General features: G+C 29.8%; 1 protein-coding gene across 1 annotated transcript in view; it reads right to left on the reverse strand.

The window, feature by feature from the left end:
• LOC134724942 (uncharacterized) overlaps positions 1-18345 on the reverse strand; it is a 52381-nt gene that overhangs the window by 5504 nt on the left and 28532 nt on the right. Inside the window, exons 6-19 of the mRNA XM_063588330.1 lie at positions 17246-17294; positions 15201-15259; positions 14826-14861; positions 13513-13565; positions 12558-12618; positions 12034-12105; positions 11319-11375; positions 10681-10874; positions 9727-9772; positions 8753-8818; positions 6815-6877; positions 6384-6466; positions 4878-4944; positions 3375-3399 (exon numbers count right to left, since the gene is read on the reverse strand). Of these exons, the coding sequence (XP_063444400.1) occupies positions 3375-3399; positions 4878-4944; positions 6384-6466; positions 6815-6877; positions 8753-8818; positions 9727-9772; positions 10681-10874; positions 11319-11375; positions 12034-12105; positions 12558-12618; positions 13513-13565; positions 14826-14861; positions 15201-15259; positions 17246-17294 (931 nt within the window). The remainder of the gene's footprint in view (positions 1-3374; positions 3400-4877; positions 4945-6383; positions 6467-6814; positions 6878-8752; positions 8819-9726; positions 9773-10680; positions 10875-11318; positions 11376-12033; positions 12106-12557; positions 12619-13512; positions 13566-14825; positions 14862-15200; positions 15260-17245; positions 17295-18345) is intronic.

Here is an 18345-nt window from a genome sequence, read left to right on the forward strand (position 1 = left end):
CCTGAACGGTTGGGGAAAGTATGGACACAACATTCAAGCTGGATTCAGCTCTAAATTTGGATTGTGATTAAATAGTTGACACAGCATAGGTTTCTGAAACAGAATGAATGTGTTCTAATGAACTTAAAATTTTTGTTTTCTCTTAGAGCAATTCACTATGCTGTTGAATATTAATCCTCTCAAAAAAATGTTTGAAGAAATTTTCTTTTTATTTATGAAATTTCAAATGAGAAAAATTGAACCCAATTTTTTAATCACATCCCCCTTTCCCTTATTCCAAAACTAATCTCAATTAAAATATTCTAATGGAGTTTGCAACAATAACTACTCATTTAAATACATCATAAATATTAAGATGTAAAAAAAACTGCTTGTTATCACTGAATGGTAAAGATTATTTAAATTTATCAGTTGGTAGTAAAAAGTGAATATACAATATTGTATATAACAAAGATTTAAGTTGATTCTGGACAAAAAAAGATAACTCCAATTAAAAAAAATTCTTGCAATAAGATATTTCTTGCTTACTATTCTGGACAAAGAAAGATAACTCTAAATAAAAAAAAAAATTGCTATTTCACAATATTGTGAAATTAGATATTTCTTGCCATTGCACAATACTGTGCAATTGAAAAGACTTGCTATTGCACAATACTTAATATAATAATTTTAGATCCTGATTTGGACCAACTTGAAAACTGGGCCCATAATCAAAAATCTAAGTACATGTTTAGATTCAGCATATCAAAGAGGCCCAAGAATTTAATTTTTGTTAAAATCAAACTTAGTTTCATTTTGGACCCTTTGGACCTTAATGTAGGCCAATTTGAAAACGAGACCAAAAATGAAGAATCTACATACACAGTTAGATTTGGCATATCAAAGAACCCCATTTATTCAATTTTTGATGAAATCAAATAAAGTTTAATTTTGGACCCAGATTTCGACCAACTTGAAAACTGGGCCAATAATCAAAAATCTAAGTACATTTTTATATTCTACATATCAAAGAACCCAACCGATTCATTTTTTGTCAAAATCAAACTAAGTTTAATTTTGGACCCTTTGGACCTTAATGTAGACCAATTTGAAAACATGACCAAAAGTTAAGAATCTACATACACAGTTAGACTCGGCATATCAAAGAACCCCAATTATTCAATTTTGATGAAATCAAACAAAGTTTAATTTTGGACCCTTTGGGCCCCTTTTTCCTAAACTGTTGGGACCAAAACTCCCAAAATCAATACCAACCTTCCTTTTATGGTCATAAACCTTGTGTTTAAATTTCATAGATTTCTATTTACTTATACTAACGTTATGGTTCGAAAACCAAGAAAAATGCTTATTTGGGTCCCTTTTTGGCCCCTTATTCCTAAACTGTTGAGACCTAAACTTCCAAAATCAATACCAACCTTCCTTTTGTGGTCATAAACATTGTGTTTAAATTTCATTGATTTCTATTTACTTAAACTAAAGTTATTGTGCGAAAACCAAGAATAATGCTTATTTGGGCCCTTTTTTGGCCCCTTATTCCTAAACTGTTGAAACCAAAACTCCCAAAATCAATCCCAACCTTTCTTTTGTGGTCATAAACCTTGTGTCAAAATTTCATAGATTTCTATTAACTTAAACTAAAGTTATAGTGCAAAAACCAAGAAAATGCTTATTTGGGCCCTTTTTGGCCCCTAATTCCTAAAATGTTGGGACCAAAACTCCCAAAATCAATACCAACCTTCCTTTTATGGTCATAAACCTTGTGTTAAAATTTCATAGATTTATATTCACTTTTACTAAAGTTAGAGTGCGAAAACTAAAAGTATTCGGACGACGACGACGACAACGACGACGCCAACATGATAGCAATATACGACGAAAATTTTTCAAAATTTGCGGTCGTATAAAAACCAGCAGAAGGTCACCAACAGGTCTTCAATGTAGCAAGAAATTCCCGCACCCGGAGGCATCCTTCAGCTGGCCCCTTAATAAATATATATTAGTTCAGTGATAATGAACGCCATACTAATTTCCAAATTGTACACAAGTTTGATTAAGAGTTCTTATGTTAAAAATAAGAAAAAAATCCTCATACAATCACAAAATTATGTGGGTTAATTTATTTTTGGGGGTACAAATTTTCTTTGATGACAAAAACTTCCATTTTTAAAGGATATTTAATTAAATGATTTTCACAATGTCAGCATAAATTCCCATAATAATTTTGTAATTCTTAGATCATTAAAATTCCCTGTTCCCCATTACACACAATATCCACAATAATTGATATCAAACATTTAATAATGCATGCAGAGTGGCAAGTGCATTACTTTAAGATGTATGGAATCATTCTGTGAAGCTTCAGCAATCTGGGTTGAAAACTGTAGGAGTAGATAATTTCACAAATTAGTGGCTACTAGGAGTAATTCAAAGACTTTGGAAGGGTGTAAAATCAAGGTGACAGTAGTTTACCATGTTCAATTGTAGACAATAGATTAGGAAGAGACAAACCAAGGTAATAAGGGGGTAAGCCAGGACATATCTATTTGTACCTTTTTTCTTACATCAATAAGTTACACCACTCTTTGATTAGATGACATATCAATGAAAGTATCTATAGAAATCACAAAGAAGAAATGACTAGAAATACTTATCATGCATTTGCATTTGGATTTTGAAAGTTGTTTAAATATATTTTTATATACAACAAGTAAAAAGCATAAAACATTTTTAAAACTTAACACTATTGAAAATTGTTGCATTGCACCCTTCTTTCTAAAGCTGGGAATTTTTTAGTAGAGAAAATCAATTGTTACAAATAAGTTTTTATGCTAGTATGTCACTTAATTAGCATAACAATTTCTTTCAGATTATTATTTGAAATTTTTTTCATATCAATTGTTTACCTATTTCAATAACAAACAAACAGAAATTACCAAGGAAATGTTCCTCTTAAAACCCAGGGTTTATATTCACAATTGTTATTCCCATACTCAAACAAAACTCCAATAGTACATTGATTTATTTTATTTCTGTTTTCTATTCATGGTTTGATGAATAAATGGGCAGATTAAATTTTCACTTTGTAATGTTTCTGCTAAATGGAAAATTAAGCAAAACACTGTAGAATATCATGACTTTAAAAGATTTAAACAGCATACATTAGATCAATTGACAGAGAATCTATTCAGTTCCAGACAAATCAATTATGGTATGTGAAATGACTCATATGCTACCATGATTAAAGGAAGAACAAACTTAGTAAAATACACCATTTTTTTTGTCATAGTATCTAACAATAAAAAATATCAATTTGCAGAGACTGATAACAATTTGAATTGATAAGAACAGCATAGCCTAGTCTACATAATACATACCTAATGTGCATAGAATCAATTTGGCCTGGAACAAAAAAAAATCTTTAAGAACAAATTTGATATAAACAATTTTTTTTTGGATAAATATTGCAAAATGATTAAGTCACAGGTAAATCATACTTATGAGGTCTTTTTCAAAATACAATATGAATATATACAATAAATAAACTATAAGCTTGCATGAAGAGAAAACAGTTTATTGAATATTATACGAGCTATAAATTAAAGTAAACAAGAATGTTTCCAAAGTACAAGGATACCCCACTCCACTATCATTTTCCATGTTCAATGGATCATGAAATTGGGTAAAAAATCTTATTTGACATTAAAAGAAGAAAGATTATACCATAGGGAACATGAATACTAAGTTTCAAGTTGATTGGACTTCAACTTCATCAAAAACTACCTTGACCAAAAACTTAAACCTGAAACTCCCACTTTCATTTCCTATGTTCAGTGGACCGTAATATTGGGGTCAAAAGTCTAATTTGGCTTTAAAATTAGAAAGGTTATACCATAGGGAATATGTGTACTAAGTTTCAAGTTGATTGGACTTCCAACTTCATCAAAAACTTTAACCTGAAACTCCCACTTTCATTTACTATGTTCAGTGGACCTTGAAATTGGGGTCAAAAGTCTAATTTGGCTTTAAGATTAGAAAGATTATACCATAGGGAATATGTGTACTAAGTTTCAAGTTGATTGGACTTCAACTTCATCAAAAACTTTAACCTGAAACTCCCACTTTCATTTACTATGTTCAGTGGACCTTGAAATTGGGGTCAAAAGTCCAATTTGGCTTTAAAATTAGAAAGATTATACCATAGGGAATATGTGTACTAAGTTTCAAGTTGATTGGACTTCAACTTCATCAAAAACTTTAACCTGAAACTCCCACTTTCATTTACTATGTTCAGTGGACCTATTGGGGTCAAAAGTCTAAGTTGGCTTTAAAATTAGAAAGATTATATCATAAGCAACAAATTTACTAAGTTTCAAGTTGATTGGACTTCAGCTTCATCAAAAACTACATTGACCAAAAACTTTAGACTGAAGCGGGACGAAAGGAAGGACTAATGGACGAACGCACAGACCAGAAAACAAAATGCCCCTCTACTATCGTAGGTGGGGCATAAATAGAGAGGAAGAAAAATAGATTGATGATGATGTCAAAGATAATGATAATGGTACACAGTAACAATAGCACTTTATGAAGGTACAAGAAATCTGTTTGAGTTTTTGATGAAATTTACAAACAAATTTCTTATACCTTCATAAAATGTTATTGAAACTGGCATAACCAACATATTGTTAAAAATATATAAGGTTACTACAATTAGGTGTTTGAAGGGTTTAATTCAAAAGACCATTTTACAAAGATAATGCACCTAGAAAAGTATCCTAATACTTGATATCAGTTATAGAATATTTCTAATTCTGGTAAATTTACAGTAAAACTTTAAGGATGCTTATTATGAAATAAATCTGTTGACTTTATAATACCTGTTCTTCAGTTCTTGCTTCAAACACATGACACAGAAAGTTACGAGCTAAACTGCATGTGGTCTCTCTGAAAACATTATAAAATAATTAAATACTGTGGATTCATAATATTCTTTGGATACCAATTTTCGTTGGTACAGGTGAACCACGAATTCAAATGTTCAATGAATAACATATCTTTATAGGCCCATGTATACAGAGATTGGCAAAACCACGAAATCAGATGTCTACAAATATGCAAGATTTCAGCAATCCAAGAAAATTGATACCAACGAAAATAAATGAATCCACAGTAAGAGTTGTCTATACAATCACACATTTCCATATGTTTAATATAGTTCAACATTCAACCTATCATTAAACAACTTCAGCAGGCACAAGATAAATTCAGGGCTCTAGATAAATGTATTTTATTTCGTTTGAAATAGGGTTTTTCTCGTTTGCTATTTGTAGTAATTATTTATAGATGGGATACTGGTTTTGTAACAGTATGTACTATTTTTAAATTTGATGTTAGGTGCATTAGGCACGAGGAAAGTTTTGCTGGTTTTTATGGGTGGGGTTTAATGGTACTATATAAAGTTTGGCATTTAAATGTATTAATATCGAGTGTGCTCGCAGTTACGTCGAATTGAAGTTGGTCACTTAGGTATATATGCAGTTGCTGCTATGTTTATTGTACATACAGGCATTGGAGGTATTAGCACAAGAGAAAGAAACGATGCGAAAGAGGAACAATGTTTTATGGCATGTATTTATATATTGTTTCAATTGAAGAAATATGTACAATAAAGTAAAATAAAATATTGTATCGCAAGAGAAAATAAGATATTACTGCAATCAACGAATCCTATATCTGTGTTTGTTCTGTATATAGCCTATTGAATTTAGAGATTAAATACTTTAAATTTGGATGAGCAGGGGAAGGTAGACTTTAAGGGAAATAATTTGCTTGGTTCTTTTAGTAATTAGTTTATCTATAATACCATTACTTTTCTTGTAATGTGTGATTGTTTTTATTTACCTTTTGTTATTCCACTGATCAAGAAAAATCTTGGAGAGATGGATTAAGAAAAAAATACCACTTATTTATGTGCCTGTTCAAAGGCAGGAATCTATCAGTGATTGTCTTTGGTTAAACTATAAATTCAGAAGTTATTGCCAGCCATTTATCAATGTGACATGGTTGGGTACGATATAATAAATACACACAATAATTTCTTAATTTACAGAATATTACTTTTTTGTTGTTGAATTTGGTACTGATGGCAAATCAAATCTTTCTTATATATTTCTAACATATTTAAAAACTCTAGGTGAAGTACAGCTTACCATACAGCATAGACTCCTGTCTATTGTTGAAGACATTAACCTGTGGATGTTCTTTTGTGTTTTTTAGTTGTTGTCTCATTGAATGAAACCCCAAACCATGTTTCAATTACCGTATTCATCAATTTGAGGACAATAACAGTTTAAATATTATGTTTCTGCATTGTTTACTCTTACCCTGCAATGTATCCAAAGTATTTCATCAAATCAGTTCTTCTTCCACAGGCTGAAATTTCTGTATAGGTTTGGCGTAAAATTACCTATTTAAAATAAAATAAAAATTTAAGAATAAAGTTCAAAGGTCTGCAACTTAGTGCATCTGCCATGTGAAGAATTGAAACTTACTACCTAAGAGACTACTGATACAGTAGTTCTACAAGTTAGACAACTTGACCACCAAGACAATGGTTTATACTGTGAGTGATCAAATTGACGTTTTTTTGGGTTTTTTTATGATTATCTGATGATTTGATTAATAACAGCAACTTGTTGTCAAACAATGTGAAATTGAAGAAATCACCAGCCATTGACAACAGAAATGCATAGAACAGATTTGATTTTCAGGAACAGTTTTCTTTAATAAAACAAATGAAAAAACTTAACCGTACCTTGTTGTTGTTGGTAGCATCACTAACAATGACATCCTTCTCCCTCAGATCCATCAAAACTTCCTGAAACATTGACATTTTAATTGTTAGTTAACACCAAATATCAAAAAGTTATCATTATCTGATACTAATCATTATCTGATACTACTGTCCCCTGTTGAATGTATAAACACTAATAACCTCTTTCATATATTTCTTCCATAGGCACTTAATCATGGCTATTGATCATCAATAAGCTGTTTATTTAAAATTTCAAATACCTTTCAATCTGAAGGCTGTAAAAGACATAACATCTGTGTCATTTGTACTCTAGTGATCAAATTATTGTTAGCAGTGATGAAAATGATGTCAGATTTTCAGGTTTTTTTTCCATACTAATATTTATTTATTTTTATTTTTAAATAATGATACTAATCATAAGCCTATTTGGCTGGCTGAAAATTATTTGTAAATATGAATGTAATTGTTTGTTATAATTTAGGTTGCACTTTAATATTTAATATTCATTCATTCATTCATACTAACTAAGGTGCTGACATGGAGTAATTAAAAAATTAAAATAGATTTCACTGAACAAGTTGAAACTTGTGACTGTAAAGGAAGCAACAAAAAAAGTGAGATTATAAAGAAGATTCCTTAATTTTTTTTTAATTGGTACACATGACATATGAGATACCAGATGCTTAACTGTAGAGCACAATAAAATATCATGACAAATTATGCAATATATTTAGTGATCGTTAAACATTTTTCTTTTTAAAACAGCACAAGATCAGAACCAAAGCCATTGTAAAATCAGTTGCAAATGGCTCAACCAGTAAAGAGCATAAACAAGAGGGCACACACTGAAATGTCTAGCCTTCTTTACTAACCATTGATTTTTTGTTAATAGTCCTAAATATAAAGCTTAACTACAAGTATCACATAAACTTAACATGATCCTAGAAAATGAGGTAAAGGTCAAATAATTCAAATCAGAAATACATGTACACCTTACAATTATTCAATAGACAAAACATAGTTGACCTTTTGTTCATAGTTTCTAAGAAATAGATTTTACCAAGAAAGTTAAACATTGACCACTGAACCATGAAAATGAGGTCAAGGTCAGATGAACCTTGCCAGACAGACATTTATTTATTACAGTCAATCTTTGCATAAAATATAGTTGACCTATTGCTTATAGTATCTAAGAAACAAACTTAACTCTGAAAACTTTACATTGACCAATGAACTGTGAAAATGAAGTCAAGGTCAAATAAAACCTGACAGACTGACATGTACATCATAAAATATTTCCATACACCAAATATAGTTGACCTTAGAAAAAAATACCAAAACACAAAACTTAACTTTGACAACTGAACCATGAAAATGAGGTCAAGGTCAAAAGACACCTGCCAGTTGGACATGTACACCTTACAATTATTCCATACACCAAATATAGAAGATCGTTTGCTTATAGTACCTGATTTATGGACTTAACCATGAAAACTTAACCTTATTCACTGATCCATGAAATGAGGTTGAGGTCAGATGGAAACTGTCTGAGGGACCAGAGGACCTTGCTAGGTAAGCACTTTACTAAATAAAGTTCTCCCATTACTCATTATAAAAAAGAAATTCACATAACAAAAAAATCTTGACTTTTTTTTAAGAAGTCATTGAACCATAATAATGAGGCCAAGGACATTGGACATATAACACACAAAAACTTTGTAACATAAGGCATCTATTAACAAAGTAAGAAGTTTACAGGTCTTCCACCTTCTAAAATATAAAGCTTTTTAAGAAGTAAGCTGACATCACAGTATCCGCCACTGTCGTAAGTGCCGCTGCCAGATCACTATCCATATGTTGTGCTTGCTGTGACAAAAGTCACAGGCTCAACAAAAAAACTTATGATATTGATCAGTGAACAATTTACAGTATACTTACAATTACTTGTTTGTGATTTCTAAGCACTAAATCTACTCCATCTTCTATTCTGTTAACTCTACCATCCTATAATTAGAATAAACATTTATTGTGCATTCAATGAAGTACAAATTTCCTACAGACCTAAACAAGCACAATGGTAATACTAGTTTTTCTCAATTCTTTAACATTAAAACAAAACAAAAAAATAAATCCCCTATAATATATCAAACTTTTATAAAGGATGTCATTCTTGTGAAATAAACCAGTCATTTTCTTAGTTTTTTATGATTAAATATAGAATTGTGAATTTATTCCCTTGTTCTTTTCTTTCCTTCTGGCATCAAAAGATAAAAACAACAAAAATTCATTTTCCTGAACTTATAATTTTAGATAAAAAACCCAGCATTTTTTGTGGTATGTTTATCTTATTTAAAAAAAATCAGTGATTTGTTAAAAAAAATTGGTATAAATTATATTCATATGCAATGAAGTCAAATGTTGTTTTAAAAGATAGTTATCAATGCCATTATTTCCAAGCTAATAATCAAACAAGAATGTGTCTATAGTACACGGATGCCCCAATCCCACTATCATTTTCTATGTTCAGTAGACCGTGAAATTGGGGTCAAAACTTTAATTTGGCATTAAAATTAGAAAGATAATATCATGGGGAACATGTGTACTAAGTTTCAAGTTGATTGGACTTCAACTTCTTCAAAAAACTACCTTGACGAAAAACTTTAACCTGAAGCGAACGAACGCACAGACGGAGGAATGGACGCACAGACGAACAAACGGAGGCACAGACCAGAAAACATGATGCCCCTCTACTAACGTAGGTGGGCCATAAAAATGAGTAGAAATGCACCTTTTCTCAATATGTCACAGTTTGACATTGCAAAAACTATATAAAGGAACCCATTATCTCCCTTGTATCTGTTTAATATATATGTACTAAATTGTACAACTCATATCAACTGACTAAAACTTACTGGTCCAAGATCTACATTGCCAAGGTATGTTGCTTTATATAATGCACTGAAAAAGAAAAATAACCAATCTGTCAAAAATAAAAACAAAATACATGAAAACACAAAAAAAGTTCTTAAAAAAAATGATCAAATCAAAATGATGGTACATTGTAATATGAATATCTATGCATAATGACTTGGTCAATACTTGCTTACAAATATGTTTAATCCTCCTCATTCTTTATTTGACTGTTCCAAGTCAGAGGCCTGAATTCTAGTGGTTCATGTCTGTCATATTAATTTTGTTAAATTGAATTGCTATATATATAATAGGCATTAGATTTCCTGTATGGATTGTTAAATATTTTTCTTTTTAAAACAGCATAAGATAAGAACCAGCGGTTTAAAATCAACAAGATCAATACAAGGTATGGACCTGCATCAATGCATACAATTGATTGAGGTGTATACTGGAACACAACCAACCATAATCAGTTTGTTTTTTCTAAAAAAAACTAGTAATTACGATGCAAAATATGTTCTAGTTACTCCCCTTTGGCCGATCATTTGATATTCTTGCATAACTGATTTTGATTTGTGTTCACTCCACCTTTAGTTTTAAAGTGAATTCCATTTCCTAGTCATTACATTAGAATTCTTTAGAGTAATTAGATCGAAAAATTTAAAAGATTTTTTCATAAAGGCATTCCAGTAAGGTCATTATTTGCCTTTAAAGATGGTGGGTTTCACCTTAATGAAGCTTGTTCTTTATATTATTGTAAAAACATGTATGTAAAGATTTATGTTTCGGCTAAATAAATTTATATCATTATTACAGTCTTTTATGAAGCCAAGAGGTAATTTTTCAATGATACCAAGAAAACTTGGATGAACATTTTCTTTCTACAAGGATTGTGACTGTGCAATGCAGGTAAAAATTAATCAAAATTGATCTCCTTAATTCTGATCTGTTACCTTCCATCAGGAGCGTGAACAGGTCTCTCAGCATCCTCTTCCTCTGGTAGAATAGCATGTCCTGGTTTCCTGTCTGAATTGTTGTTATCCTTATCATCTGGTACTATCTCCTTCTGTAAAGTTCTGGGATTTATATTGATCTCTTCCAGTAACCGGACAATAGGAGGAAAATACTTCCCTGCTCTGTCACAAAGCTACAATATATCAATAATTCATTTACTGGGGTGCTTTATCATTGAAATAAAATTATCTAAAAGTGATTCAAATTCATTGAAATGAAATTATCTAAAAATGATTCAAATCCTACAGAATGCTTGCACTACTTGTCAAAAGTGAATTCCTCTGCTGACTCTTTCCACCAAGCAAGCATCATGAAAAAAATTTCGAAGACCAAAATATTTGAAATCAATCAAATTTAGTATAGATTCATTTGTGTTCAATGGTAAAGACAATGTACCATTTATGTTATGGGTTGTATTTTTATTTTAACAAATTGTGTCTTTACATTGATATGAAATTTAGATTTTGATTAATACTTACAATTGTGGTTATATTTATATATTCAACTAAAACTCATACCCCTACATACTAAATAATTCACAGTAAATATTAAATCACTTGTTGAATTGCAGATTTACCTTAATGACACCAACATACACTGGTAGACCTTTATGCTTTGCCATTAATTTATGTACCTGAAAAAAAAGTGAAACTGTTTGAGATACCAGTAAACTTAAGTACAAACATTTCAAATATACTAGTAAGTTTCAGCATCCATGACAAGCTTATTTTATCTAGTTAGTAATTTTCAGAAATAGCATAGACATCAAGTAAAATTTGGGAAATATGTTTTCTGCACAAGTTTTAGCCGATTTTAAGAAACTATGAACTTGAAGTTTGATCTATTGACCTCAAATACAATAGGAATGTTCCTTCTATTATATCAACTAGACATGGTGATTACAGTATAACATACTTGTAAAGTTTGGTTATACTACATCAATCTCAATCTCTTGTTTTTATGAAATGAGATATACTAGGTGACATAAGGTAATCCATGTAAATGAAATTATTTATCAATCCACTCTTACTCTTACATAATACATGCATTGTAGCATTGGAAATGTAAGTGAAAACACAAATTGGAAAAGGGTCCATAATAAGATTATGATTTCGAGTATTTTGGCAACTTTAATAGTGACTCCGATACCCATATAATGTGATTTTTATGTATAACATATCCTCAAAGAAGATTTTTTTTTAAATTTGTTTTATCCAGAATAAAATATGTTCAAGCGTCTGATTCAACAAGTGTAATGGAAATTCATGACTATAAAAGATATGATATATTACATTTGGAAGACTAAGTGGAGTAAGAGCAAAGCTATATAATTCATCAATAACATCCCCTGGTCCTATCTTTCCCTGTAAAACAAAGAAAAACTTCAGTTAAACATTTTACAATTAGTTTTTTAATAATACAACAAAACCATGTTACAGGACAATCAATTTATTTGTCAACCATTCTTTTAACTTACATGTTAAGGAGAAATTATGATAAGGCAAATTTTATATTAGAAAATCAAAAAAGTATCATGTGCATAATACTAGGTCAACATTTGGTGAGGCATAAAACTTTGGCAACAAAATTAAACTAAGTTTCCTATCATTTTTTTTGCAATAATCTATCCCAGATCATGCTGGTTGACCTGTATTTATTTCAGAAATTCATCAATGCAATAAAGGGGTTAAAGTTTTTATTTATTTATTTTAAAACATACATGTACTGTACTTTGGCAAATAGGTAAGGCCATTATCACATAAATCCTCATTGTAAGGCATATAGCAGGTATTTATTTAAATTATGAAAGACTTACATCTTCCTCTGCCACACTTCCAGGTTTTATTGACTTGACAATAAAATATTCCTGAACCTGTCTAATGGAAGAAAAGAAGTATTGCATACAAAGTCTGTAACCCAAAACTCATTTCAAAACCCTTCACTCTCAATCAAGCTGAAGAACCTAACGGATAACCACTATTTACGAGGTTTTTTGTGTTGATGGGTTGCAGCCTCAGTGATGTATAGCATGTATGATGAAATCTTTTTTCCCCCCAATCATATCCATTATCAGCAACTTTTCATTTTTTCAAATTAGTTACATTTTAAATATGTAGAATATAAAATTAATGTTTCACAGATTTTCAAAGAGAGTTGTATATTTTTTATATTTTTCAAAGATTTTAGTATTACTGAGTAAAATAGGAGTAGACTACACCTTCATAGTGAAATTTAAGGAATAACTTTTGATATCAAATATATATGCAGAGTGGATCTGTCACGTTTAAGTATGTTATACCCTATCTCTAATCCTATCCTATAGAATGTTTGCATAAAAAATAACATAACATCAGATTAATGTCAGAATATACATTATTTTTCAATATGTAATACATGTATGTATTTTTTATCCCTTGCATGTATTGTCATTCTCCATCAGAATTTTTCTATACTATGCTGTACAATTATAAATTTTTAATTTAGACACTGATGCACCAAATATTTTATGTAACTTTCAGATGTATTACTTTTGTTTAAACAGTAAAAATGAAAATAGCTGTCTGATAGATCAGAAAAGTGACAAAAATGTCTCTCATGCTGCTGACCAAAAATGAACTAATTTTTTTCACTTGTTTCTGAAAAAAATGTTTTGATTTGGTGACAGGACAGATAGACAAGGTGAATGCAATATAGCCTTGTTTTAAAGTTGAAGAATAATAATACATCAATCTTATCTTCTTTTTAACAATCTCACAATAGAATCTACTTACTGTACATTCAAACCAAGATCTCCACATGGTACAAATTCAAAGTTTTTATAAATCTGTGAAAAAAATAATGAAAACATAACATGTGACTGCTGATATCTATAATGCACATACAGAAATAATGATATTTTTTGTCTATTGATAATTGCAAAATTATTCAAAATCAATTTCTCAATTTTGAGTCTATTTATACTTGTTGAACAGTTGATATGTTTTGTATCATCAGCATGTGGTATTCTTGATATCAGTTTTTAATTTGTAAACATTATTTGTATTCCTCTGATTTAGCTTTTGTGATGTCATGAAAAACGGGTAACCATTCCTGATGACATGATCTTTTAGCAGATAATTTATAATAAAATGAAAGATAAAAGTTGACTGCCTATCATCTAATTTAACGTGCTTATGAACACTAAATGATAAAAATTGCATTCATTTTGCAGGGAACTTGAAATTAAACATTGCATTGTATTAAGCTATAAAAGGCAATACTTTAAGTTAGATACTTTTTGTTTTCATATTTGTTACTTATTCAACTACAAATACATACAAGGGAAGTTAACTCCAATTTAAATATTATTTAAAGTCATAAGAAACCTCAAATTAAAAACAAGAATGTGTATTAAGTACATGGATGCCCAACTCGCACTTTCATTTTCCATGTTCAATGGACTGTAAAATTGGGTAAAAAATCTAATTTGACATTAAAATTAAAAAGATAATATCACAAGCAACAAGTGTACTAAGTTTCAAGTTGATTGGACTTCAGCTTCATCAAAAACTACCTTGACCAAAAACTTTAACCTGAAACTCCCATGTCATTTTCTATGTACAATGGACCGTGAAATTGGGGTCAAAAGTCTAATTTGGCTTAAAAATTAGAAAGATCATATAATAAGCAACAAGTGTACTAAGTTTCAAATTGATTGGACTTCAGCTTCATCAAAAACTACCTTTGGTGCACTAAAATGGTGCACAGAAGACTAAGTTTATGATGTTTGTATGCATTGGTTCAAGAATTGGAATAATATTATTTTTCACCGGTCACTCGTTTCATATGACTTTAAACATCTTTTTGAGAATCACAAACTTTTGAAACATGTAAACTATGCAAAAGTTTCAAAATCAATAGACCATGACTGAGGATTAGGGCCAAATAATCTCTGCGGAAAGGAGCATACATAAATCTCACTTTTTTACCACTTCAAGGATAAACAAAAAATAAACCCATATTTTCCTACATTATAAATATTGTTATTAATTTAAACCTTAAGAAAATGTTAATTCCACATAAATAGAATGAACCAACTACTTACAGGCAGTTCCCAAGTTTTGTCCAAGAAACTGGAATTCTGGAAAATATATAAAAAAAAATCAAATAATTCTCAAGATATGCTTATTATAAACAAACATGAATAGATATTGTGAAGCTTGAAAATTTTGATGAAAACATATATATGTTTCATTTGCTTTGGGAAATGTTGTTCTCATTTACTACCTAAACAATGCATTATTTATTTGACAGTATATCCTTTTACTCATAGCTAAGAGAATTTCTTGCAATTCTTAAATATATATTATATATATGAAACTTTAACTTTCTCACTATTTCATATTTTTCTATATGTTTTAAGTATATAAATTTAGTAAAATCACTGCCATGATTTTCTGTAAATAGTTGAAGAACTTACATGAATCTTTAAATGGAATGTGACCTCTGAAATCTCCAGTAAGAGGGATATCAGAATTTCTACAAATATATAATTCATTATTGTCTTAAGCTCTTCTATTATATTTCCTCCAAGAAATAGATCTAGAAAAACTACTGTAAACTCAGAAATTATTGCATGGATTTCATGGTTTCATTATTGCAATTGTTGTACAATGGATAAGAAGGTGAGATTTATTATTTTGATTTCAATAAATAATGCATACAACAAATATAAATGCTATCTCAATTAAAAATGTGACTTTTAATTTTTGGTGAACACTATTCTGTTGCAATTTTCACACTAATTAATAAACAGATATAGGTCTCACATTATGTCATATTAATTATGCAAATGTTGAAATTAAAATAGCAATACTTTAACCTGCAAGTTATGCAAATACTCAAAGTCAATGCACCATGACTGAAGCTACATGGCTAATGGAGATGGCCCAATGCTAATACAAATGTGTACCAAATATCATTGACTTATTATAAGTGGTTTCCTGTAAACAAAACTAAAAACACACATTAACTTGTAAACTATGTAAAAGTTTCAAAGTCAGGAACCATGATGGGGCTTTATAATCTGAGGCTTCTCTATTGAATCAATACTTGCAAATGCCAATAAATTTTCCTACCAAATATCATCGACTTTAATAACATAAGCAGTTCATCATACACTGATCTAATCACAAATAGACAATAACCTCCATGGAAATTGGATATGCCAATGCTTATACAACTGAATACCAAATATCATTGACCAACCACTAGTGTTTCCCCATAAACTCACCTTATCACAATAGTCCAGTCAATCTAGCATAAAACCTAACCTTAAAGTAATTGCAGAAGATTTTTAAGTTTTAATCTTTGGCATTATACCCCAAATATACACAGAAAAAAGTCCAACAAAATATAACATGAGGAGGACTAAAACATCATGATTTTAAAATTCCTATGGAGATTTGCATTGAAATGGGAGACAACTCTGCAAAAAAAACAGAAATTTCAATAAAATTTAATAAAAAAAAAATATTTTCCTGCTTCTATTCAGCAGTATGTATTGATTCTTGATATTTTAGCAGTCTTTAAAGTATAACAAACACTTCTAGTCTAAAACTGTTTTCATATATTTTATCAAACTACAACCTAGATTTCGTAATTGATTAGATGGCCACTTATTAAATTTTTCAACAAGTCAAGGTAAAGAATCTCAAATTAAATAAAAAATTTTAACATATATGTTCTTCTTTTTGTTGTTTAAAGTTTCCGTAAACATTTAGATGATGAACAAATATAATTTACAGATACAAACAATACCAAATTTTCAAATTAATTCAAAATGGTCACAAAGCCACAAATTTGCAATTTCTTCAATTAAAAATGAGCATTTTTTTTTAAATACCCATAACACTTCGGTTTTGTACATTTCATGAACAGAATATAATATAATATAGTCAAATACGAACTTAAACCCCATCAAAGTATTATGCTTTACATGAATTTTAAGAAAATCAACCCAAAACTGACAAAAAAAGACAAATTTTTGCAGAGTTATCTTCCCTTTCAAAAGTTAATTTCCATAGGAAATAAAATAAATATGCTGAGTTTTCATCAAATTAGATTGTATGGGATATATTTGGTGCTTAGTGCTATAGATTAGAACTTAAAAAACTATAAAAGAACTGCCCAAAGTTTGCAGTTAATGATTTAGATGGTTTATAAAGTTTCTGCAAATCACAGAAACACATTATTTTCAGATATGTCTTGAACTTAGAATTTTGCACCATCTTCTTCCAATCTGGAGTGTTTGCATAGATCCAACTGAATCGTAAAAATGCAATAAACAAGATTTTGTTTAGTGAACTCAATAGTGGTTCCTCAGAATGATAATTTATAATGTCACATTATATAAGCTTTAAATACTTTAAAGTCAAATTGAAAAAAAAAAATCATACAAATCAGTTTCAGAATTTTTTTATTTTTTTAAATTTTATTTAAATCAAAAGTATACCCAAAACTTACCAGACAATATTTCATCTCCTATTACTGTGTTATATGAATAGTAGAATTCCTGCCAAAAAATAAAAAAATCTCATTAATAATTGTTACTATATGTGATGATTTAAAATCTATTATCTATCATAAGTTTATCTGCTATAATAATTAAAAATCAATCTCCACTGAGAAATGCAGAAGTGAGAAAGCTGAATGTTGAATTTTAAAATTATTTTCATTTCCAAGGGTATTAATCTCCCCCAACCTTAAAACAAAATTGATTGGCTCTGTGTTTCAAACTTGCCCCAGATATTGATGATGAATCAACGATATTGATAATGTCATCCTTTAAAATAAAAATTATTAAACAAAAACAAAATTTTATCTTCAGAGGGCTTACAATGTTTGTCTTTTCAAATCAATTTACAGTTCCAGTGGGCATAGCTCCCTCAAAATATTCAAAATATTCTATCAGCTCTGACTTTCCAACTCCTTTGAGAAATTACTGAATGTGAACATAACCTTTTTTAGCATACCAATGATTAAATTTAATATATTACTTCCTTAAAACAAGAGTGCACACGCTGAAATGTCTCGCCTTCTTTACTAATCATTGATATTATGTTGATAGACATAAATATAAAGCTTTATTACAACAGTCACATAAACTCAACATTAACCCAAAGAAAACGAAAAATTGATCAATGAACCATGAAAATGAGGTCAAGGTGAGATGAACCATGCCAGATAGACATGTACAGCTAACAATTCTTCAAAACAACAAATATAGTTGACTTATTGGTTATAAATCAAGAAAAACAGACCAAAACACAAACACTGTACACTTAGCAATGGACAGTGAAAATGAGGTCAACGTCAAATAATACCTGCATAACAGACATTCTGTTGTTGTTTTTTTATTTGGTCGGGTTGTTGTCTCTTTGACACATTCCCCATTTCCATTCTCAATATTATATAGATCATAAAATATTTCCATACACCAAACATAGTTGACTAATTCATAAAGTATTAGAAAAATAGACCAAAACTCAAAAACTTAACTTTGACCACTGAACCATGAAAATGAGGTCAATGTCATATGACACCTGTCAGCTAGACATGTACAC

The sequence above is a fragment of the Mytilus trossulus genome, chromosome 7 (genome assembly GCF_036588685.1).
Source record: "Mytilus trossulus isolate FHL-02 chromosome 7, PNRI_Mtr1.1.1.hap1, whole genome shotgun sequence".
NCBI lineage: Eukaryota > Metazoa > Mollusca > Bivalvia > Mytilida > Mytilidae > Mytilus > Mytilus trossulus.